Raw genomic sequence first — 25160 nt, 5'->3', positions numbered from 1 at the left:
AGGATTTTTATCCAGAGTAACTGGGAAGATATGGAAGACAGTGAGTAGAGCAGGACTTAGGAAGAAGATCATGCATAAGTTCCTTGAGCTTGTTTGATATGAGATGTGTATGAAGTAAGCAAATGCACCAGATGCTTGAGATGTCTGACACTTGTTATAACTTCCTTAATTGCATGATAAATGGGCAGTTCTTTAAAGAAAAGATTATTGACCTAGGTGAACTAGCTGTTCCATCGAATGCTTAACCAACAATATATTAGCAGGTACCTGGTGCTTTGGAGAAGGGCATGGCAACCCACTCCAGTATTCTTGCCTGGAGAATTCCATAGACAGAAGGAGGAGTCTGGCAGGCTACTTTCCATGGGGTCGCGAGGAGGCAGACACGACTGAGCAACTAAACACTTCCACACTTTCACCTGGTGCTTACTGGCACTGACAGTATACCAGTGCCTGTGGCGATATGTATGAATATCCCTTATTATTACTGTGATACCTAACTCCTGAGAAAATTCATAAATAATTTTCACGTTTTCCCTCGCTTTTGAACCTAAAATTAGAGAGTTTTTTTTTCATGTGCTTTGTGTTTTGTGTATATTATCCAGAGGAGATAGACTGATATCTTTAAGTACTTTCAGCATAAAAGTAGTTATAGAAAAATATTGAGATAACATAATATGGATACAGTTTTACATTGCACTTTAATTTTAGTAGAATTTTAAACTCATGTATTTCCTGCTTCAGTTCAGTTCAGTTCAGTCGCTCAGTCATATCGAACTCTTTGAGACCCCATGAATCGCAGCACACAAGGCTTCCCTGTCCATCACCAACTCTCGGAGTTTACTCAAACTCATGTCCATTGAGTCAGTGATGCCATCCATCTCATCCTCTCTCATCCCCTTCTCTTCCTGTCTTCAATCTTTCCCAGAATCAGGGTCTTTTCAAATGACTCAGTTCTTCGCATCAGGTGGCCAAAGTATTGGAGTTTCCACTTCAACATCAGTCCTTCCAATGAACACCCAGGACTGATCTCTTTTAGGATGGACTGGTTGGATCTCCTTGAAGTCCAAGGGACTCTCAAGGACTCTCTCCAATACCACAGTTCAAAAGCATGAATTCTTCAGTGCTCAGCTTTCTTTATAGTCCAACTCTCACATCCATACATGACTACTGGAAAAACCATAACTTTGACTAGACCTTGACTAGACAGACCATTTCCTGCTTATGGAGTGAATAAAATTTGGAAAAATACTTTATTCAAGAAATGAATTTTCAGCAGGGGTTTGAAAGATGAGAGCATTTGGGCTGGTGAATGTCTAGGGAAAAGTCAGTTGCAGGTATTAAGATAATAATATCTTGTAAAGGGAGGATGATCTATAATAGTAAGTTTTCCATTTATTCTGTTCTCCAAGGGATATTATCAGAAAAGCAGTGCTTCTGCCCAGTACATTTTTGAAAAGGACTTATTTTTAATTGGTTGCAATAAATGTTTTAAGTTTTTCTCTCTAGTTATTTATTAAAAATAGATCCAAAATAAAATGTAGTATTTTTAACTTTTTAAAAATGTTTCATTGGAGGATAATTGCTTTACACGGTTGCACTGGTTTCTGCTGTGCAGCGATGTGAGTCAGCTGTAAGTGTGTATATCTACGTGTGTGTGTGTATATATGTGTGTGCATACATGTGTGCATATACACATGTGTGTATGTATACGTGTGTGTATACATGTGTATACACGTGCGTATACATGTGTGTATGAATATGTGTACGTGTGTTTGTATGTACATGTATGTATACATGTGTGTATGTGTACATGTGTGTTATATGTGTGTGTATACATGTGTGTGCACATGTGTGTCTATATATACATGTGTGTGTGTGTACGTGTGTGTGTGTGTCCTCCGCATCTTGAACCTCTTTCCCACTGCACCCCTGCCCACCGCTGCAGGTCATCACAGAGCACTGAGCTGACTCCCTCTGCTGTGTGGCTGCTCCCCGCTAGCCATCTGTCTCACACGTGGTAGTGTATATATGTCAGTGCTACTCCCAATTCCTTCAGATTGGAATATGTTTTAAATTTAAATGTGTTGAATGTTGGAGAAGGAAAAGCCTTAAATGTAGGTGATTGTATTCAACCTTGTATTGGTAATAAATGTATTGCTTATTTCCCATATTGTTTATTAGCTATAATCATGCTGAAATGTAGAACTTAGTGTTGGAAAGGACCTCATGGGATCCTCTTAGAGGATCATGTGCGTGCACGTGCTCGGTCGCTCTTGTGTCTGACTCTTTGTGACCCCATGGACTGTCGCCCACCAGGCTCCTCTGTCCATGGGGTTTTCCAGGCAAGAATACTGGAGTGGGTTGCCATTTCCTCCTCCAGGGGATCTTCCTGACCCAAGGATCAAAACCACATCTCCTGCATTGAAAGGCAGAGTCTTTTCCACTGAACCACCAACAAAGCCCTAAATGTTAATTAGTACTAAGTTTACAAAGATTTTCTTGTCACTTCAGGAAAAATTTTGAAATTTTATTAAAATAAATTTTGAGAGATTTCCCCTGGCAGTCCAGTGGTTAAGACTCTGTGCTCCTAATGTAGCAGATACTGGTTTGATCCCTAGACAGGGAACTAAGATCCCGCATGTTACACAGTAAGCAGCCAAAAAAAAAATTTTTTTTTAATTTCTGGTTTTAAAGTTATTTTAATTTTGAGTACTGAATAGTGGCTTATTTTGCATTTATTAATGAGGGATATTGCCCAGAATATTGTCAAAATACAGAAATCTGTGCAACTTTAGAAATTTATGTGTCCAATATCTAAAATTAGAATAAACTGTAGCTTGCGTCTAATCAGTTTGTTTGCCTTTGACAGCTAAATCAAATCTCCAAATGTTTTATATCCAAATTTTTAAAGTCTCTTGTTAAGACAAGTGAAAAAAAATCAGTTTATGAATGGCATATGACTATTGACTTTGACAACAGTAATAACAAAAGAAATATCTGTATATCTTTATCTGCTTTCCTTTTTTACTTAACTTAAAATAAAATAAATATATATGCATAGATTCATATTTCAAAGAAATAGAGTGCATGTATTTTTCATATCCATACAGCCTAAATTAATATTTTTATCCTGGGGTGATTCTTAAAATAATGATGTTTTCAGAAATGCTGGGAAAGATGCAGAGTAACTGGATCACTCATACATTGTTGGTGGGAATGTAAAAGGGTTCAGCAACTCTGGGAAACAGTTTGGTAGTTTCTTCAGAAATCAAACATGCAACTGTCATATAAATCAACAATTAAAATGATAATCCTGGGCATTTATCCCACAGAACTGAAGACTTAGGGTCACACAAAACATAAATGCATATTTTCACAACAGTTATTCACAAAAAAACAAAAACTTAAGAGGGGGAAAAAAAAAAAGCCCAGATGTCCTTCTATGGTTGACTAACCAGGGTTCATCCATATAAGGAGCAGTAAAAAGGGATGAGCTATGGATGGACCTAACAACCAGAAAGTGAATGTGGCTCAGTCGTGTCCAACTCTTTGTGACTCAGTCCATGGAATTCTCTAGGCCAGAATACTGGAGTGTGTAGCCTTTCCCTTCTCCAGGGGATCTTCCCAACCCAGGGATTGGACCCAGGTCTCCTGCATTGCAGGGGGATTCTTTACCAGCTGAGCCACAGGGAAGCCCAAGAGTACTGGAGTGGGGAGCCTATCCCTTCTCCAGCGGATCTCCCAGAAACAGGAATCAAACCAGGGGACAACAACCAGAGAATTATGCTAAATGAAAATGACAGTCCCAGAAAGTTACATACATTATTTCACTTTTACTTCATTCCTGAAACGATTCAACAGTACAAATGGGAAAGAGATTAGTGATTGGCTGGGATTAGGAGGGACTGAAGAGAGCAACAGGAGTGATCCTTATAGTGATGCAGCTGTTGTTTGTGTTTCTTGACTAGATCCATGTCAACATCCTGGTTGTGATATTGTACTGTAGTTCTGGTTGTGATATTGTACTGTAGTTTTGCAAAACGTTACCTTTGGTACCTAGGAACGAAAGCTAAGATAATTTACATAGCAAATTGTCTAAAAGTAAAATTTAATTATAAAATTTAAAAATGGTGTTTTATTAAATGTATTACTCATGTTATAAAAAAGATTAATAAAAACAATTTATGCAGATTTGCCTTCAGTTTTCTAGAAATATTGCTTTTATTTTGCACTTGGTTTTTGGTACTTCTTTGTCTTGTATTTGTGAAGTTGGCTCTCTAGAAATGAATAGCTTTGCCACAAGAGCCAAGCGTAATGGTTGAGTAATGAAATTTCTCTCTAGAGTAGTGCCATTTGACTGTTACAATGTCTGAGACTAGTAAATGTTTTTAAATTAACATGAACTAAATATTGGTGTCCCTTTTTTTGAGAGGGGCTTCCCTGATCGCTCAGTTGGTTAAGAATCCTCCTGCAATGCGGGAGACCTGGGTTTGATCCCTGGGTTGGGAAGATCCTCTGGAGAATGGATAGGCTACCCACTCTAGCATTCTGACGTGGAGAATTCCATGGACTATACAGTTGGGCAGAGTCGCAGAGTCGAACACGACTGAGCAACTTTGACTTGAAACTTTCACTTTTTTGAGAAGGCTTGGTGCCTTGCATGGCCAAACTTAGCTAATGCTTGCTCTAGTCATGAAATACATGTAATTAACTGCCAATGAGACTATAAAAAGTATGTGACTTATAAGCTGTCATTTTTGCACCCCAGTATGTGAGACAAATCTACAACCTCAATCCTCACAACAGAGAAAACTAAAAATGCAAAATTCCCCACGTTTATAACCAGGACTGTTGCTCAGAACTAACAAACAGTGACTATGAGGATGCAACGCAATCTGTTCTGTATGAATGACTCTTAGTATTATGATAACATTGGCAGTATTGCCCTACCATGTTTAGTTTTAGGGATTTATAATATCATTCAAGAGAGAGGAAAAGTAATAGGCTTTGGGTCAGCTAAATTTGGAAACATTTTAGCCTCAGAAGCACCTTTTCCACCCATATGGATCTCCTACTTAACGCCTTAGAATGTACATGTTTATCCTGGATAACTATTACACTTGCTTTTTCCTTCAAGCACACTTCACAAAGGGCTCCAGGTGACTCAGTGGTAAAGAATCCACCTGCCAGTGCAGGAGATGCGTGTTCAACGCCTGGGTCAGGAGGCTCCCCTGGGGATGGAAATGACAACCCACTCCAGTGTTCTTGCTTGGACTGAACGCGCACACACACGCTCGCTCTGTCAAGGAAAGAAAGACTGCGGAAAGAATGATTATAACCTTTTTTCTCAAATGCTTTTCTCATTAACTTCTTTAAAATGTCTTTCTAAGGCATCTTAGGGCTGGCTGTGATTAGGTTACCTGTGTGCACCCGTGTGCTGCCCATGGCGACAGATAGGGCGGTCGTAGCGAGCGCCCGGGGCAGCCTGCCTCCTCGTGCGGCAGCTGAGCTGCCCTCGGGCTGCCTCTGCAGTCAGTCTGGGTTGCCAGCCGTGGGGAACAGAACATCCCATGATCCCTCTGGTGTGAAAGGGAATTGGGTTATTTATGTAAGCTTCTGTAAAAGTAAATGCAATATTCAACCCTTGAGAAACTATTACACAGGAAAAAAGGGTGAAAGAATGGATACTTTAGACCAACAGACAAGGCTTGAGAGAAAGAGAAGATGTCTGTGACTGTGCAAAACACCATCTCCAGGCTCTCAAACACATAATCAGTAACAGGAGACTATTGGTTGAAGAGCTACAAGTTTTGAAAGGAAACAAACCCTTCCTCAAAGCAGTTGTACACATATGGCATATCCATGTGAAGACTGTATGACATAGTTTGGTTAATAAATGAAAATTGTAATTTCATTTAGTTGTGTGTTTTTAGTTCTTTATTTTTAAAAGGCAGTGGAAGGAAGGAAGGAAAATCATAAAGAAGAAATAAAGGAAGGAATAAAGAAAATGTGTATTTATCCCATGTAAAGATAATGCTAGTTTTTGGGTTTTTTTTTTTTCCTGCTGTATCAATAGCAAAATTCATTCACAGTTAATCTCACCTGGTCAAATGGCTGGTTAGAAATAGTACAGATTATTTTAGAATTATGTACTACAAAAGGATTGAACTTCATTACATGGTTTATTTTTAACCATTATCATGTGCTTCCTAACAAAATGCTTTGGTGAAACTGGTTTTGACCCCACATAATGTAAATTTGATTATCTGGCTTGAGCAACTCTTGACTTGTTCAAAAAGTGATTCACTTCCAAATGATAATTATATCCAGGTATTAATAAAGTAGTGGTAATCTAAGAAATTTTATTCCAGATATAACTAGAAATTAGTACTGCTTCTCCACTTGTACCTGAAATTTCTATCTCTGTAGCCGTACCATTATTTGAACGTACACATGGAACTCTGCTCAGCATTATATGGCAGCCTGGATGGGAGGCAATTTGGGGGAGAATGGATACATGTGTGTGTGGCTGACTCCCTTTGCTGTTTACCTGGAACTCACAACATTGTTAACTGGGCATACCCCAATACAAAATAAAAAAGTTTTTAAACAATTAAATAGAAAAAGCCCCACAGATTGTGTTATAGCCACTCAATGAGGTATCTATGCAACTATGTCATGTAAGAAAATCAGTGTTATCACCCATGATGTGGCTTTCCTCACTGTGCTGAATGACTATGAGCAGAAGACTCATCATTGAGCCAAACTTTTGATTTTCTTTGGCAGAATAAATTTAAATAAAGGTAGCAGGCAAATTAAAAACAGATGACTGAGGTGTAAGCACACAGCAATCTTCATCTCCTTATCTTTGTCACTCTGAATTTATGGATGAAGCAAGTGATCTCTGATATTGCCAAATTGAAGAATACTTGTCATACAAGTAAAGTTACAAGAGAATTGCACATTAGTCATTTTGTTTCAAACATACATAGGTATACTGAGCTTTGATGATTTCGTTTTAGACATTTATAGTATACTGAGCTTTGATGAAAATGTTTATCCAGAAAGAGGGAAGAATGCCTAGCACATGGCATAGTAACTTCTCAAAACCAATTTTATGAAAGACCATCTACTATTTGCCAAGTCTGTGCGGGATGCAAAGACTTTTAAAATATGGTTCCTGTTTGGTAGTGTTGATGAGAAAGAAATTCTGCATACTAAAGAAAGGACAGATACTCAAGTTTGTTAATAAAAATAAAATAGGCTGCATCCTTAAATTCAAAGGTGATACTGAGAGAAATGATGTAAGAGGGGTGCTTCAGCATGTTTGCATTCCGTGTGCTCAGGAGACAAGAGAGGAGCTGAGCTGAGCGGAAGTGGCCACGCTCCCAGGTGCCTGGAATATGGGCCCCCTTCTCATTTCGTGAGAATAGAAAATACATATTTTACAAATGATAGCCCACAATTATGGGTGAATAAAAGCCTCTCTTTTCCTACTTTGGAGAAATTTCTGGAGAGAGATTCAGAATAGATTTTAATAGTGGGCCGAGGATGGTATCTTAAGGGGATGAAATTGGATTGTAAAGAATGGACATTCTACTAAGCCTATGGGCTTGGGAATTTCATGAGTACTACAAACTCCCTTTGTGGATTATTGTAGCTTGTGTGACAACCTGTGTCCTACTGTAACCACATTTTCCTTATGGAGGTCATCACTGCATCAGAATCATACTAAGGACAAGTCACAATATTAATAGATGTCATGATCCTTTTGTGGTGACTTTTGAAAAGCATGTCCTATGAGTTGGTTGCTTTTCCTGGCCTCCGTTGCTCCCAGTGAAAGCCAAGCTACCCTAAGTGATTGTATAAATAGGAAGAGGTTACCATCTATGGGGGTGAGTTGGGGGAGTCAGGGGGCTTGTGTGAAATAAATAGAAGGAAGAACAGTATGTGAGTTTTACATGTGTGGTTATCTTGCAGTAAACAATGAGTACATTTAAATTCAAAAGACAGAAACTTTGGTTTCTCTCTGAATGTTTAGCTCTCTGAAAAATTTAAAGTATTAATTTGAAGAACTAGTAGATTATCTTATTAGAAGTTCTAGCTGTACATTTTTTAAAACTTTAAACTTTTCCTTTTGTATCAGAGTATAGCAGATTAACAGTGTTGTGGTAGTTTCAGGGGAACAGTGAAGGGACCCAGCCGTACATACACATGCATCCATTCTCCCCCATCTAGCTTTACATTTTTGACTGATGACTTGTTAAATGGATTTTGGTGACTTGACTTTAGAAGTAGCATAATAAAAAAAACTGTTTGGACAGGTCAGCTGGGGAGTGCTATATAGAAATTCCCCAGAAAAAAAGGGTGAACAGAGGCAAGGAGACCACTTATTAGTCTCCTGAAGACCTGACTAGGATGATAGCAAAGGGAATGCAAGGGAAAGACTCTCAGACGTAGAATGGCCCAGAGCCTGTTAACTTTGGACATACGGAGATAGAGCAGTAATTAACGTTTAGTTTTCACATGGCAGTATGCAGATTATTTTACCTTTGTTTAATATTCTCAACCTTTTTGTATAGTATAGGTATTATTATCTTTGCAAATTAATTAATTTGCTTAAGATCACACAGTTAATAATTATCAGAATCAGAACTTAAACCTAGGATCTCTGTGAACCCAAGCCCTGCTAATAAAGGGTTCTGACTCATCAGAGGCTAAAATAGTGTTGCTCACATTTTAATTTACGAGACAGATGCCTATTCAATGCCTGGCTTAACGTTGATTGTTGGCATACATATAACACAAACTCTTTACTCTTTTTCCCTTTTTCTTCTGTTATAGTGCGACTTCATGACAGCATATCAGAAGAGGGCTTCCATTACTTGGTGTTTGATTTGTAAGTACAGCGTCCTTTGTGTTTGGTGTTTGTTTGTTTGTTTTTGCTATTTATTTGAAGATTTTGAATTAAAGATCATTTTTTCTCCAAGTAGGAGTCCAAATTAATGACCTGGTAATATTTTCAAATGTAATTCTTTTGACAAAAGGTGAATACTCAGCATCGTTTATTTAAAATTTAAGTTGATCTTCCTGAGGGAAATAGTTACAAGTGTTTCCTTTGGGATTGCTCATTGTGACCTCAGAAGTAGTTCTCAGTTTACAGTGTACAATGTAAACCGAGTGTACCATGATGCACCTCAGTGTACGTAAACATAATTTTCCATTGGATTTTTTAAAGTATTTGTAACTGATTATCTTACATAAAAAGAAGACTCAAGAACCCTTGAGGTGGGTTACTTCAGGGGTTCAACAACATCATCAAACTCCCATCTTTTACCCCAGCTCACTGTCTTTGTTCTCAGACTGGTGTGGTTCAACTTACTACAGGCAGACATGGTAATTTATACTGGAAGATATTGTACTTTTTGTTTTTTTTAAGAATAAACAATTCATCTAGTAAAACTTCCATTTTTCACCTCATTGGCCAGGACTAGGTCACATGCCTGCCCCTCACCAGTCACTGGCAAGAATGGAAACACCAAGATTTACTTAGACTAAGATTTAGAGACCAAGGCTCTATCAATAAGAATGAAGGGAAAACCGTGCTCTTGGGGAGCAGTCCATAGCATCTCTCCTAGCTGAATGGGATATAGTGAGACAGGCCATACACAATGCTTCTCCAGGTTAAATAAGAATACACTTTCTGAAAATCAGATTGATACTTCATATAAAAAAATGTCCATATTGTATAACTTACTAATTTTGGTTCTTGGAACAATGTCCATGGAAACTGTTACTCTAAATTCAGATAAAGTTTATGCTTGAAAGATGTTTATTGCATTGTTCTTTATAGGAAGCTGGGAGGAGGGGGAAGAAAACCAACTTAAGGATCCAATAATAGAGAATCAGTTTTCTTGACTACAGTGCATTCATGCGATGGACTACTCTCGAGCATTTATTGTGATATTTGGGGAATAGAAAGAAAAAATATTGTTTTATCTGAAATGTGTCTAATGACAGGTTAATACTAGGTTTGGTTAATTCAGCCTTCCAGTGATGTCTTTAAGAAATCAGGTTCATTCCACCTTTCAGTCTGTTCTTTGTAGTATGTGGGTTTATCCTTACTCTCAGATACCTCTTAGTTCTCACGTTTGGTGCCTCATTTCAGCTATCATGGTGACTTCCAAAGGCAGGAAAAAAGAGGGAATATTAATCCCATTCGTATATTTTTATTTACAGGGAAAACCTTTCCCAGCAGCCCCTCAGAAGATATCTGATAGTGCATTATTGGTTAGAATTGCTTCTGATGCACATATCTGAACCAAGTAATAGTAAAGGGGATAGAATAACAGCAGTTGGCATTGACCAACCATAATTTCAGTCCATAGCAGGAAGGGAAGTCTTGCTTATTGGATAGGAAACCAGACATGTCTGCTGTTACTATGAAATGTGTTGCAAGTATTCTTCAGTGTTTAAAGTTTAAGAGGAGAGTTATCAACAGTTCTCATCGAAATGCTTTTCCAGTAACTAAGATTAATAATAAACTAGTCAAACACAGTCCAGTAAATAGCATCAAGCTTTAGAGACAATTGGAAAATAGTGGTTAAAAGTATAGATGTTCAGTGAGTAAAAAGAGATTATAACAGATATAAATAAATAATCCTCTATTTAATTGTGGTGGTAGTCTAAGGAGAAGAGTAACTTTAGAAAAGATATCAATGAAATACTTACGGAAAAACTGGAAGTTCCTTTGCCAATCAGTCCCAAGATAAAATAAGCACTTAAATTCCTAAAGGTGGAGTGTCCTCTGTGTTTGTCCTTTTGATGATGGTTTTGGCAGTGTGGTACTGTGCATACTTCCTGTGGAATGTCAGCTATTCAGAATCTGGTGGGAAGTTCTATTTTTATAGGTGTGTTGAGGCTTCTTCTAATGGAATACTTTTCCTTTTCTAAAAAGCAGAACAGAAAGGGCCATGAGTTCTTAGTTTCTTTTTGCTATTATTCATTTACCTTTTTTATTCACGTATCTGTCCATTGTTTCCAACTACAAAGTATTAATAGTCAGTTTTGCAAATAGACTCAGGAATCAGTGGGAAAGACCTTCATGAAAGTGAAGATATCTTCACAGCAAATACTGAACTGCTTGATTTTTTTAGAATCATGTTCCTCAAGGTCTGCCCCTAGCATGGTTTTTAGGCACACCTCAGCAACTCCGGGAGGCAAGAGATGTGGGTTTATCTGAAATCTGAAGGAAGGTAAGACAGTGAAGTAATGGAGCTAGAACTCTAGTCCTCAAGGGAGGGGCCTGAAGGCAGAGCCATTGGCCTTAGGAAATAGAGCAGATCCAGTCCTTTTCTAGGACTGATGGCTAATAAGGCTTTGACAAGGGCAGTCATTTGAATATGACATATATATTTCAGAAACTGCATGTTAGAAAAGATCTGTATTGTGTGTTTGGTGGGTAAATATACACAATGAAGTATAGAAACATCACACTCTTAAATAAATATTGTAAGAGAATTATTAAACTAAGGCTTACTGGAAAGCCTGCTGACCCAGAATGGAAAGATTTAAATTTCAGTCTCAGAGCTACCTGGGGCTAAACATTTTACATTCTTTTCTCTAAGCTTCATTTTTCTCAAATAGAATGAGGGCATGGACCAGATGAAAAATGTGTTAGACGTTTCTGAAGTTTTTTCTATTCTTTGAGGCCAGAATGCTTTTTGTATCCATTTGAGATTTCTGGTAGAATTAATGGAACTCCTGATGCCATTTAAATATTAGAAAGTTTCTTACGAGTCTTAACTATTGGAGAAAAACGGTATCATTGCATCTTTAAAAAGAACAATTTTTTTCCTTAGCAAACACACATCTTGGTATGTGAAGTACTGTTTTCCCCTCTGTTTTAAAGTGTTTGTGTTTTTGTCCCCAGATAAGAAATTCTACTTGTTAAATATGTGATAGATGCCTACTAAGAGCAAGATGCTTTGTCTAATGCTTTAGAGAGGAAGAAAGCAGTGTTTTTGAGCATTTTAAAATAAATGTCCCATTTAGATAAATTCAAAAAGAAATACCCTGAGAGAATCTGCTGTGCCTCCTCCTCCTGCCCCATTTTATCATCTACGTACTCGTCCGAAGTCCTGGTCAAGTTGCATGTTTTGTGGTTGTTAGGAAAATGTGTATATTTTTCATTTTACAAATTTCAAATTATAGTGCTAAAAATTTGCAAAATACACTCCTTATAGTGGGGAGCTGAACAAACACTTGGTGTGTAGTCACTCTGCACCAGTCACTGCAGATAAGCTGATTGAAGGGAAGGTGAATGACCACTTTTTGCCTTCAGAAAAACATAACTAAGTATTCTAGCATTTTATCACATACTAGAATATTTTGGTTATGTAACCAACAGATCAGCAGAATTTACAACACATACACAAATATAACGAGTTTCATAGTGTCTGTTAAAACATCTGGTGTGTGCTCCTAGTCACTTGGTCATTTTTGTGGTAATTTGGTAAAATTCTATTATGCTGATAATACTCTCCAGTATTTCACAAGGCATATATTTTCCAGTGATTATTACTTCTTTTGGAAGGTGGAGGGCTAGTTTAATTTTTTTTCTGAATACCTTTTGTTTTTATTCACAGAAAATTTTATCTGTCTTAAAACCTACTAAGCATAATATTTCCTTTAATTTACATCTCTAGAACACTGTAGATAACAAATAGTAATAGCAAAATAATTTCACACTCAGATCAAAATGTGAAAGCAGACTATGGAAGACTATTTCCTGTTGTAAAACAGTACTTGAGAGCAAGTCTCTAGGTTAAAGTCCTGTCAGGGGAAAGAAAATAAATCAATAATTATAGCATAGGATGCCTTGTGCCATGATATTTTCCTGCGTACACAGATTGAAGAAAAGAGAGTGAAAGTGATGAACCCTGGTCTGCTAACATCCAGGTAGATGATAGTAAGTCCCTGAAATATGTAAGGTGTTGGTAAGAATAAAGTAAAAAGCTACTGTGGGCCCTCCATATCCTCAGGTTCGACATCCACAGATTCAACCAATCTTAGATCAAAAAAGCAAAACTTGAATTTATTACGGCTGGCAACTATAACTATTTGCATTTTTTTTTAGGTATTATAAGTAATCAAGAGATGGTTTAAAGTATTATGGAGAATATATGTATAGTGTGGCGCTTCCCAGGTGGCGCTAGTGGTACAGAATCCCCCTGCCAGTGCAGGAGATATAAGAGACGCGGTACACAGGAGACACAGGCTCGATCTCTGGTCGGGAAGACCCCCTGGAGAAGGAAATGGCACCCCACTCCAGTGTTCTTGCCTGGAGAATTCCACGGACAGAGGAGCCTGGCAGGCTACAGTCCATGGGGCCGCAAAGCATCAGATGCGAATGAGCACATGCATATAGTATAAGATCATACTATACCATTTTATGAGGGTCTTCCCTGGTGGCTCAGACGGTGAAGAATCTGCCTGCAGTTCAGGACACCTGGGTTTGATCCCTGTGTTGGGAAGATCCCCTGAAGAAGGGCATGGCAACCCACTCCAGTATTCTTATCTGGGAAATTGCATGGACAGAGGAGCCTGGCAGGCTACAGTCCATGGGGTTGCAGAGTTGGACATGACTGAGCAACTAACAAAAGAAAAAGTAAGATACCATTTTATGTAAGAGACTTGAGCATCCTCAGATTTTAGTATCTGCTGGGGATTCCCACAGATCTTGAGAGATGACTGTAAAATCTGTCTGAAAATATTTTTTAGAACAAAGTTGAGTTTATGGAATTTTGCTTTTAGTTGGCAGTTTATATGCAAGAAACAGTCAACTTAAAATGGAGGGTATTTTAATGACAGAGAAACTCTGGATGCTGTAAATTATTGCATTTCTTATTTGTTTTCAAAAACAGAATTGTGTTTAAATCAAAACATATTGGCTATTATTAAAATGAAGTTTAATGTCCATTCCAGCAGAAAGCTATAATTCTAGAACTATAGAAGTTCAGTGATGGGAAAATACAGGTTTCACAAGGTTATACTAAATAATTTCAGTGTTTTTTTTCTTGGAGAATTAATAAAATGGTAATGATTCTGTTCCAAGCATACCCTGCTTTATTAAACTTTGCTTTATTGTGCCTCACAGAAAATGCATTTTTTACAAATTGAAGATTTATGTAACCCTGCATCCAGCAAGTTTATCAGTCCCATTTTTTCCAAACAACATTTGTTTACTTTATATATCTGTGCCACATTTTGATAATTCTCACAATGTTTCAAAACCCTCCAGCAAAAGAATTATGTCTTGCTGAAGGCTCAGATTAGCATTTTTAAGCAATAAAGTATTTTTTAATTAAGGTATGTACTTTCTTTTAAGGCATAGTGCTTTTGGACACTTAAAAGACTACAGGATAATATAAACCTAACTTTTACATGCACTAGGAAACCAAAAAACTCATGTGACTTGCTTTCCTGTAATATTTGCATTATTGTGGTGGTCTGAAACAGAGCCTGCAGTATCTCAGGGGGTATGCCTGTGTATTTTTTAGGAAAAAACAAAAAACATTTTAAATGACTAACATCCTGTACTTTCAATAGAAAGGGGTAGAGACACTCATATCCTTTTGATTATTTTCTGAATAAAAGGCTAAACTAACACTCAACTTTTCTCGTGTATTATGGTGCTGCTCCAAGGTGGCAGACTCAATCCTTTAACCACACATCATAATTCTTTTATGTTAACAGACACTTTGAGTTTGTGTGGGATAAGGTACAACCTTGTTTCATGAGTACTTTTTAGTTGACAATGTACAGGAGGAAGGAGGCTCTTCAAATGAATATCATCTGATGCTTCTTTAGAATTATTGTCGGGGATAATTATCTTAAATTCCAAAGGACTAATCTCTGTTTCATTTGTTTGATTTTCTTGAGGCTATATCAATTCCCATATTTGTCTTTATAAAGTAGGAGAAAACATTATGCAATTTAGGACTTTTGGAAACTTTTAAACAATTTTTTAACTATTACACTTTTAATAAGGTATCTTTTTAGAGGAGTTTTGGGCTCAAAGAAAAGATGAGCAGAAGTTTCTGAGAATTTCCAAATACCCTTCTCTCTAAACATGCGATACACTGTTGACTTCCCACACACAGGGTGTATTTGTTGCAGTTGAGGGCTCTAGGTTCACCCATCATTATTACCCAAAGTCCATAGTTTTCTTTGGGGTTTACTCTTGGTATTGTACACTGACTGGGTTTTTTTGGTAGTTTAATGCAGAATAATTTCATTGTCTTAAAAATCCTCTGTGCTCCAACTGTTCATGTCACCCTTCTCTCTGACTGGAAACAACTAATTGTTATATTGTCTCCATAGTTCTGCCTTGTCTAGAATGTCATAGTTGGAATCATATAGCATGTAACCTTTTCAGATTGGCTTCTTCCACTTAGCTGTATATATTTATGTTTCCTCCATGTTTTTTCATGTCTTGATAGTTCATATCTTTTTAGCACTGAATAATAATTCCCTGGATGAGCCACAGTTTGTTTATCCAGCTCCTTGCTGAAGGACAGCTTGGTTGTTTCTGAGTTTTGGCAGTTCTGAATAAAGTTGCTGTAAATGTCCACGTGCAAGTTTTTGTGGGGACTTAAGCTTTCAGCTCCTCTGTGTAAATACCAAGGAAAACAGTTACTGGGTTATATGGTAAAAGTATGTTTACTTGTATACAAAACTGCCAAACTGTCTTTTAAAGTGGCTGCATCATTTTGATCAGAGAAAGAAATGGCAACCCACTCCAGTATTCTTGCTTAGAGAATCCCGTGGACAGAGGAGCCTGGTGGGCTGCCGTCTATGGGGTCACACAGAGTCAGACAGACTGAAGCAACTTAGCAGCAGCAGCAGCATTTTGCATTCCCATCAGCAATGAATGAAGAGTTCCTCTTGCTCCATATCCTGCCAGAACTTAATGTTGTCAGTGTTTTGGACTTTGGCCACACTAATGGATGTGTAGTGGTTATCTTGTTTTAATTTGCAAATGCCTAGTGATATGTGATGTGGAGCATCTTTTCATATGCTTATTTTCCATCTACATATCTTCTTTGGTGAGGTGTCCTTCAGAACTTTTGCCAATTTTTAAATCAGATTGTTCATTTTCTTATTGTTCAGTTTTAAGAATTCTTGGTGTAGTTGGTTAACAGTCCTTCATCAGATGTTTTTGTAAATATTTTTCCCAGTCTATAATTGTCTTCTCGTTTCTTGACAGTGTCTTCTGCAGAGCAGAATTTTAAAATTTTTAATCAAGTTCTCCTTATCAATTGTTTCTCTCACGGATCATGCTTTTGATGTTGTATCTAAAAGCCATCCCCATGTCCAAGGTTAGCCAGATATTCTATGTTATCTTCCAGGATTTTTATAGTTTTATTTATATAGTTACAGTTTTACATTTAGGTCTGTGACCCATTTTGAGGTAATTTTTGTGAAGGGTGTAAGGTCTAGATTTAGGTTTTTCTTTCTTCTTCTTTTTTTAAAATATGTATCTGTTCCAGCATCATTTGTTCAAGAGTCTCTTTTCTCTAATGTATTGCCTTTGCTCTTTTGTCAAAGATGAGAGACTACATTTATATATGCTCATTTCTGGGCTTTATTTTCTGTATAATCTGTGCTTATTCTTTCATAAATACCACACTTTCTTGATAACTGTAGCTTTATTGTAAACCTTCAAGTCGGTGGTGTGAGTCCTTCATCTTTGTTCTTCTCTTTAAATATTACATTGCTAATGCTTGGTCTTTTGGCTCTCCACATAAACTTTAAAATCAGATTTTTGATATCCACAAAAGGACTTGCTGGATTTAATTGGGATTATGTTGATTAAGTTGGGAAAAACTGTCATCTTGACCTCCCACTCATCTACAAGGAATATCTCTTCATTTATTTAGTTATATTTTCCTTTCATCAGAGTTTTGTAGTTTCCTCATAAAAAGCTTTTACATATTATGTTAGACTTATACCTAAGTATTTCACTTTTAGGGAGTATAATGTAAATGGTAAAGTGTTTTTAATATAAATTTCACTTGGTCATTTCTGGCACATAGGAAAGCTATAGATGTTTGCTTGTTAACCTTGTATCCCGCTGTTTGTGATAATTGCTTATTAGTTCAGGAATTTTGTTGTCAGTTCTTTAGGATTTTTCTCCATAGACAATCATGTCATCTTTAAATAAAGACCATTTTATTTCTTCCTTCCCAGTTTGTATACCATTTATTTCCTTTTCTTATCTGATTACATTAGCGAGGACTTCTACTCTGATGTTGGAAAGGGATGATGAAGGAGGACATCTTTGCCTTGTTCCTGATCTTAGTGGGAAAACTTCATGTTTCTCACTGTTAAATATGATGTTAGCTTGTGGTATTTTTAAAATGTTCTTTATGAAGTTGGGGAACTGTTGCTAGTTTACTAATAATTACACTCATGAATAAATGCTGAATTTTGTCAGATGCTTTTTCTGTATCAACTGATATGATTATGTGATTTTGCTGTTTTTGCCCGTTGATGTGATTGATGGATAACATTGATTTTCGAATGTTAAACCAGCCTTGCGTATTTGAAATAAATTTCTTTTGCTTGTGGTGAATAATCCTTTTTATTCATTGTTGTGTTCAGTTTGCTAAAATTTTGTTGAGGATCTTTATATCTGTGTTCATGAGGGATAGTGGTCTAAATTTTTCCTCCTTGTAGAAGTTTTATCTGATTTTGATATTTAGAGTAATGGTAGCCGTATAGAATGTGTTGCAGTGTGTTCACTCTGCTTCTGTTTTCTGGAACAAATTGTAAAGAAGTGGTTTCCTTTCTTCCTTTAAGTGTTTGATATAACTTACCAGTGAATCCATCTGCTTTCTGTTTTGGAAGGTTATTAATTATTGATTCAGTTTCCTTATTAGATAGGACTATTCGAATTGTCTATTGTCTATTTCTTCTTGTGCACTTTTGGCCAATTGTGTCTTTCAAAGAATTGATCCATTTCATCTGGGTTATTGAATAAGTGGGCATAGAGTTATTCATAATATTCCTTTATTATTCTTTTAATATCTGTGGTATCTATAGTAATATCTCCTCCTTCATTTCTCATATTAACAATTTATGTCTTCTCTCTTTTTATCATAGTCTGGCTGTAAACTTACCTGTTGCATTGATCTTTTCAAAGACCTAGCTTTTTTGCTATTGTTGATTTCCTCTGTTGAATTCTTACTTTAAATTTTATTGATTTCTGCTCCAATTTTTATTATGACTTCATCTTACTTTGGATTTAATTTGCTCTTCTTTTTCTTATTTCCTAGTGGAAGCTTAGAGTATTAATTTTATGTCTTCCTTTCTAAAGTTACATTCAGTGCTATAAATTTCCCTATATATAGTTCATCCCACAAATTTTGATAAGTTCTATTTTTCATTTGCATTTAATTCAAAATATTTTAAACCCTCTCGTGATTTCTTCTTTGACTTATGTGTTGTTTAATCTCCTAGTATTTGGATCTTTCAGTTTTCTTTCTGTTACTGGTTTCTAGTTTGATTCCATGTACTCTGAGAACAGACCTTGTGTGATTACCAACCTTCTAAACTTGTTAAGGCGTGTTTTATGACCCAGGATGTCATCTGTCTTGGTGAATGTTCCATATGGACTGGAAGAGAATGTGTATTATACTGTTGTTAGATGAAGCAGTCTATACATCTCAATTATATCCAGTTGACTTATGGTGCTCTTGAGTTCAGCTATGTTCTTAATGATTTTCTGTCTGCTGGGTCAGTCCATTTCTGATAGACGGGTGTTAAAATCTCCGACTGTAGTAATGGATTCACCAGTTTTTTCTTAACAGTTCTATCAGTGTTTCCTCGGCTTAGTCAAAAGCTAAGAGAATTCAGCACCACCAAACCAGCCTTAGAACAAAAACTAAAAGAACTTCTCTACCAGGAAAAAACAAGAGAAGAAAAGACCCACAAAGACAAATCCTAAATGATTAAGAAAATGGCAGTAACAGTGGAAAAAAGACAACCTCTTTAACAAGTGATGCTGGGAAAACTGGTCAACCACTTGTAAAAGAATGAAACAAAAACACTTTCTAGCACCATCACAAAAATAAACTCAAAATGGATTAAAGATCTAAATGTAATACCAGAAACTATAAAACTCCTAGAGGAGAACATAGGCAAAACACTCTACGACATGAATCACAGCAGGATCCTCTATGACCCACCTCCCAGAATATTGGAAATAAAAGCACAAATAAACAAATAGGACCTAATTAAACTTAAAAGTTTTTGCACAACAAAGGAAACTATAAGCAAGGTGAAAAGACAGCCCTCAGAATGGGAGAAAATAATAGCAAATGAAGCAACAGACAAAGGATTAATCTCAAAAATATACAAGCAACTCCTGAAGCTCAATTCCAGAAAAATAAATGACCCAATCAAAAAATGGGCCAAAGAACTAAACAGACATTTCTCCAAAGAAGACATACAGATGGCTAACAAACACATGAAAAGATGCTCAACATCACTCATTATCAGAGAAATGCAAATCAAAACCACAATGAGGTACCATTACACACCAGTCAGGATGGCTGCTATCCAAAAGTCTACAAGCAATAAATGCTGGAGAGGGTGTGGAGAAAAGGGAACCCTCTTACACTGTTGGTGGGAATGCAAACTAGTACAGCCACTATGGAGAACAGTGTGGAGATTTCTTAAAAAACTGGAAATAGAACTGCCATATGACCCAGCAATCCCACCGCTGGGCATACACACTGAGGAAACCAGAATTGAAAGAGACATGTGCACCCCAATGTTCATCGCAGCACTGTTTATAATAGCCAGGACATGGAAGCAACCTAGATGCCCATCAGCAGACGAGTGGATCAGAAAGCTGTGGTACATAAACACTATGGAATATTACTCAGCCATTAAAAAGAGTTCATTTGAATCAGTTCTAATGAGGTGAATGAAACTGGAGCCCATTATATGGAGTGAAGTAAGCCGGAAAGATAAAGACCAATACAGTATACTAATGTATATATATGGAATTTAAAAAGATGGTAATGATAACCCTATATGCAAAACAGAAAAAGAGACACAGATGTACAGAACAGACTTTTGAACTCTGTGGGAGAAGGTGAGGGTGGGATGTTCTGAGAGAATAGCATTGAAACAAGTATACTATCAAGGGTGAAACAGATCACCAGCCCAGGTTGGATGCATGAGACAAGTGCTCAGGGCTGGTGCACTGGGAAGACCCAGAGGGATCGGGTAGAGAGGGAGGCGGGAGGGGGATCGGGATGGGGAACACATGTAAATCCATGGCTGATTCATGTCAATGTATGGCAAAAACCACTACAATATTGTAAAGTAATTAGCCTCCAACTAATAAAAATTAAAAAAATAAAAGAAAATGGCAGTAGAAACGTATGTATCAATAACTACCTTAAATGTAAATGGATTAAAAGCCCCAGCCAAAAGACACAGACTGGCTGAATGGATACAGAGACAAGACTTGTGTATATTCTGCCTACAAGTGACGCACATCAAACTTAAGGACACATACATACTGAAAGTTCAGCTCAGTCAGTTCAGTCACTCAGTCGTGTCTGACTCTTTGCTATCCCATGAACTGCAGCACACCAGGCCCCCCTGTCCATCACCAACTCCTGGAGTTTACCCAAACTCATGTCCATTGAGTCGGTGATGCCATCCAACCATCTCATCCTCTGTCATTCCCTTCTCCTTCTGCCCTCAATCTTTCCCAGCATCAGGGTCTTTTCCAGTGAGTCAGCTCTTTGCATCAGGTGCCCAAAGTATTGGAGTTTCAGCTTCCACACCAGTACTTCCAGTGAATATTCAGGACTGATTTTCTTTAGGATTGACTGGTTGGATTGCCTTGCAAAGTTAGGGAATGGAAAAAGGTATTCCATGCAAATGGGAAGCAAAAGAAAGCAGGAGTAGTAATACTCATGTGAGTGTTTGTCTTATATATTTTGATGTTGTATTGTTAGGCATATGCACATTAAGAATTGTTACATAATCTTGGAATGTTGACCCCTTTTTTGTTAAGTGATGCCCCTCTTTTTCTCTGATAATTTTCCTTGCCTTGAAGTCTACTCTAATATTGATATAAATATTCTCACTTTCTTTTGAGTAGTGTTAGCATGACATATAATTCTCCATTGCTTTAATCTTAATCTGTATGTGTCTTTATAATCAGTGAATTGCTTACTGACTGTGGATATTTGTGTCTTTTTTTGATCCACTCTGACAGTCTCTTTTCATGTATTTGGTTCATTGATGTTTAAAGTGATTATTGATATATTTGGATTAATATGTACCATATTGGTTACTGTTCCTTCCCATATTCTTACTGTTATACTCCACACTTTTTTTCTTCTTTTGGAAGTTTCTATTGTTATTTCCCCAAAGAGAGATTCTGTCTTCAACTGGGTCCAGTTTCCTAATGAGTTCATCAGTGGTATTCTTCAATATTGTTACAGTGTTTTCTATTTTATCCTGGTGTTTCTTTTTTGTTCTCAGAATTTTCATCTCTCTGCTTACATTACCCATATATTCTTGCATGTTGTCAACTTTTTTCCATTAATGTCTTTAACATATGAATCATAGTTTTTAAAGTTTCTGGTCTTTTAATTCTAACATTCCTGCCACATCTGATTTTGGGTCTGATTCTTGTTAAGTTTCTTGCATGTGTTCATGCTTAGTTGCTCAGTCATATCCAACTCTTAGCAACCCATGGACTGTAGCCTACCAGCTTCCTCTGTCCATGGGATTCTCCAAGCAAGAATACTGGGGTGGGTAGCCATTCCCTCCTCCAGGGGATCTTCCTGACCCAGGGATTGAACCTGGGTCTCCTGCATTGCAAGCTGATTCTTTACCATCTGAGCCACTGGGAAAGTTTCTTAAAGTGTGCTTTTTGCCTTTTGGTATGTCTTGTAATTTTTTGTTGGAAGATGGATGTGCTGTACTGAGTAAAAGGAATTGTGGTTAGTGGGCCTTTAGTAAGGTATTGGTAAGGTGTTGGGGGAGGGGAAGTTTCTAAGGTCCTGTGATTAAGTCTCAGTCTTTGGTGAGCCTTATCTCTTGGACTGTTAACGTCACCAGTGCTTCTTGATTTTACATTATTCCCCCCTACCCTTTCAGTTGAACAAAATGGCTAGAGAAAGCTGGAGTTGAATGTTTCCCTTCTTCCATTTGCATTGTTCCCTGAGTCAGTCAGACTCTGGTAAGATTTCCTTATTCAGTTCAGTCAGTTCAGTCGCTCAGTCGTGTCTGACTCTTTGCGACCCCACGGACTGCAGCATGCCAGGCTTCCCTCACCAACTCCCAGAGCTTGCTCAGACTCATGTCCATCAGGTCGGTGATGCTATCCAATCATTTCATCTTCTTGTCCCCTTTTCCTCCTGCCTTCAATCTTTCCCAGCATCAGGGTCTTTTCAGATGAGTCACTTCTTCACATCAGGTGGCCAAAGTATTGGAGCTTCAACTTCAGCATCAGTCCTTCCAATGAAAATTCAGGACTGATTTCCTTTAGGATTGACTCGTTTGATCTCCTTGCAGTCCAAGGGATTCTTCTCCAACACCACAGTTCAAAAGCATCAATTCTTCAGCATCAGCCTTCATTAGTGGTCCAGCTCTCACATCCATACATGACTACTGGAAAAACCATAATTTTGACTAAATGGACCTATGTAGACAAGGTAATGTCTCTGCTTTTTAATATGCTGTCAAGGTTGGTCATAGGTTTTCTTCAAAGGAGTAAGCATCTTTTAATTTCATGACTGCAGTCACCATCTGCAGTGATTTTGGAGCCCAAGAAAATTAAGGCAGTCCTTATTAAAAAGAACAGAATGCTCTGCCATATTTCAAAATTGTTCCTTTTTCCATCTCTCTGCTGGAAGCACAGGAAGATTTTTTTCTCCAATATTCACTGTGACGACCTGATAAAACTCCTGGATGTCAAACTTTCAATAACCTGGGGCCTCCCATGACCAGATGCCCCTGGTGTTTAATCTTCCAGGCTTGTCCACCCTGAGCCTTCAGCATTTTGTCCACAATAGTTCAGATTTTCCTACTATGATGCTGGTTCCTGCAGAGGATTCTGTTTCAGTAAGTTGTGATTTTCTGTATTTGCCTGTTAGTTTCTTCAGTTTTGGGGGCAGCAGTCTGCCTTATGACCTTATATGACAGGTCTATGGAGCCTTGGTAATTTTTTTAGTTTTTTTTTAACTTTTTACTTGTTTTCAGAACAAAGTGCAACTTCTGAGCTCCTTACATGCCAGACCAGAAACCAGAAAACCCTACACGTTTTAAGAAAAATCTTGACTATTATAAAATTAATTAAAAACTCCTAAATTGTTTGGAATTAAAATGACAAGCAAGGCATAGTCATTTATCAGCTGGAGGTCAGAAATCAAGGCTAGAAATTAAATTTTTTAGACATGTTTGAAGAATTTTAGAGGTCTGAGCTGTGTGTTTCTCATATGCTATAAGCCGCCAAGATTTATTATTTATTGATAGAATAAACAACTGAAAATTATTCTTAATCACACTTCATTGGAAATTGTTGCTCAAAGTCATTAAAGAGATTTACTGCCTTTTATGTTCAACCAGATTTTGAAAGCACAGTTTTCTCAAAAAGTTAATTAAACAAAAATCTTGGATGCTTATTAAAGTGTTGCCTTCTTCATAAATGCCCTTCAGCTCCTGGGTCGGATGCTTCTCCTTGGACAAAGCCAGAATTGCTATCTTGGGTATTAATTGTCATTTTAGAGACAGCGTCTCTGGACTGTCAGTGACATTTTGCTACGTAAGAGAATCTGGAAAAGTTACAATTTAAAAGATGTTGGACTAAGTTTAGCAGTCAGCTTCTTTAGGATGTGATGATATTTTCTGCCATGCCCTCATCCAGTCCGTCTCCCAGCCTGGACTTTGTAGGCAGGAAGCCCAGGTCCCACTTGATCCCTGCTTACTTTTCACTTCTACTTGAGACACCCAGACGTGGCAGGTGTGCTGTTGGCTTGCTGTTAATTCCCCCCCAGGCTTTGGTACATTAGACATTTTCTGTAAATAGATTTGCTATTATCATACATTCATCCAATGACTAGAATACTGATTGGGTGCTAATTATATGCCAAGCACTTTGCTAAATACTAGAGAGAAAACCATGAATAAGACATAGTCCCTGCCCACTAGGAGCTTAGAGCCTAATGAGGAAGAGAGGCAATAAACTACAGTGAGCCCTGAGATGCAGTGAGCTCATAGGAAAGAGTGGTGCCTAACGATCGCAGGGATGGAGGATGAGAGGAGGTGACTCTGCTGAGACTTACAGGATAAGGAGAATGTAGTCATCCACAGAGTCTGTCTCCTTTCTGCAGTGTCAAGAGGCATGGCATGCGCAGTGCCCCAGAGGAAAGAGACTGTAGACAGTTCTCGACGTGCGCCTCAGTCTGGATGAGCCATTGATTTGAGGGGAGAAAGCACCATGAGGCTGCGAGACCAAGGAAACTGGCAGGGCCCGGTTCTCAAAGCCCGTTCCTAGTTCCCATTCCTTGAACTAAAACCTGATTTCTAAAAGGGAGAATGAGGGGAATGATACAATGAGATATTTTAGAAAAGTCATTCCAGATACAAGTTGGGAAACACTGGCATCCTAACATGAGATACTAGTTTCTGGAGCTAAGCAGTGTGGTGGGGAATGCAGAATGTGGAAAGCTGCTTTGAGTGCAATATATGGTGATTAATTGGACCTGAAACTCTTTTGTTGAAGCCTACTGTTGGTTTGAAAATTCCATTTCTAAAATAACTACACTAATCTGATTAGAGAAAAGGATATTTTATCTCTTTAATGCATTGACTAGTTAATTGATAGCTGTATAATTGAGAACAGTTGAAACAATGACGTTCTGTTAAAAGATATTTAGCAGACTCAGAAATAGTTACCAGTTCAGTGTTTTGGAATTTTTACTATGTGAATAAAATAAGTAAAACATCTAAAAGTATGTAACTTTTGACAAACAAGCACATTTGAAAAAAAAAACCCTGTCTTTACTAACCAAAGCAAGGATATAGACAGTACTGAAACATAGTAGGGACTCAGTAAATAT

At 37.5% G+C, this 25160-nt stretch overlaps 1 protein-coding gene across 18 annotated transcripts in view; it reads left to right on the top strand.

Annotated features, from left to right (window-relative positions):
* CAMK2D (calcium/calmodulin dependent protein kinase II delta) overlaps positions 1-25160 on the top strand; it is a 299674-nt gene that overhangs the window by 144071 nt on the left and 130443 nt on the right. For all 18 annotated transcript variants that reach the window (XM_043438243.1, XM_043438236.1, XM_043438242.1 and 15 more), the window contains exon 4: positions 8845-8899. In XM_043438243.1, coding sequence (XP_043294178.1) covers positions 8845-8899 — 55 coding nt within the window. The remainder of the gene's footprint in view (positions 1-8844; positions 8900-25160) is intronic.

The sequence above is a fragment of the Cervus canadensis genome, chromosome 19 (assembly GCF_019320065.1).
Source record: "Cervus canadensis isolate Bull #8, Minnesota chromosome 19, ASM1932006v1, whole genome shotgun sequence".
Lineage (NCBI taxonomy): Eukaryota > Metazoa > Chordata > Mammalia > Artiodactyla > Cervidae > Cervus > Cervus canadensis.
The sequence above is the reverse complement of the archived record's forward strand: the minus strand, read 5'-3'. Positions and strand labels throughout refer to the sequence as shown.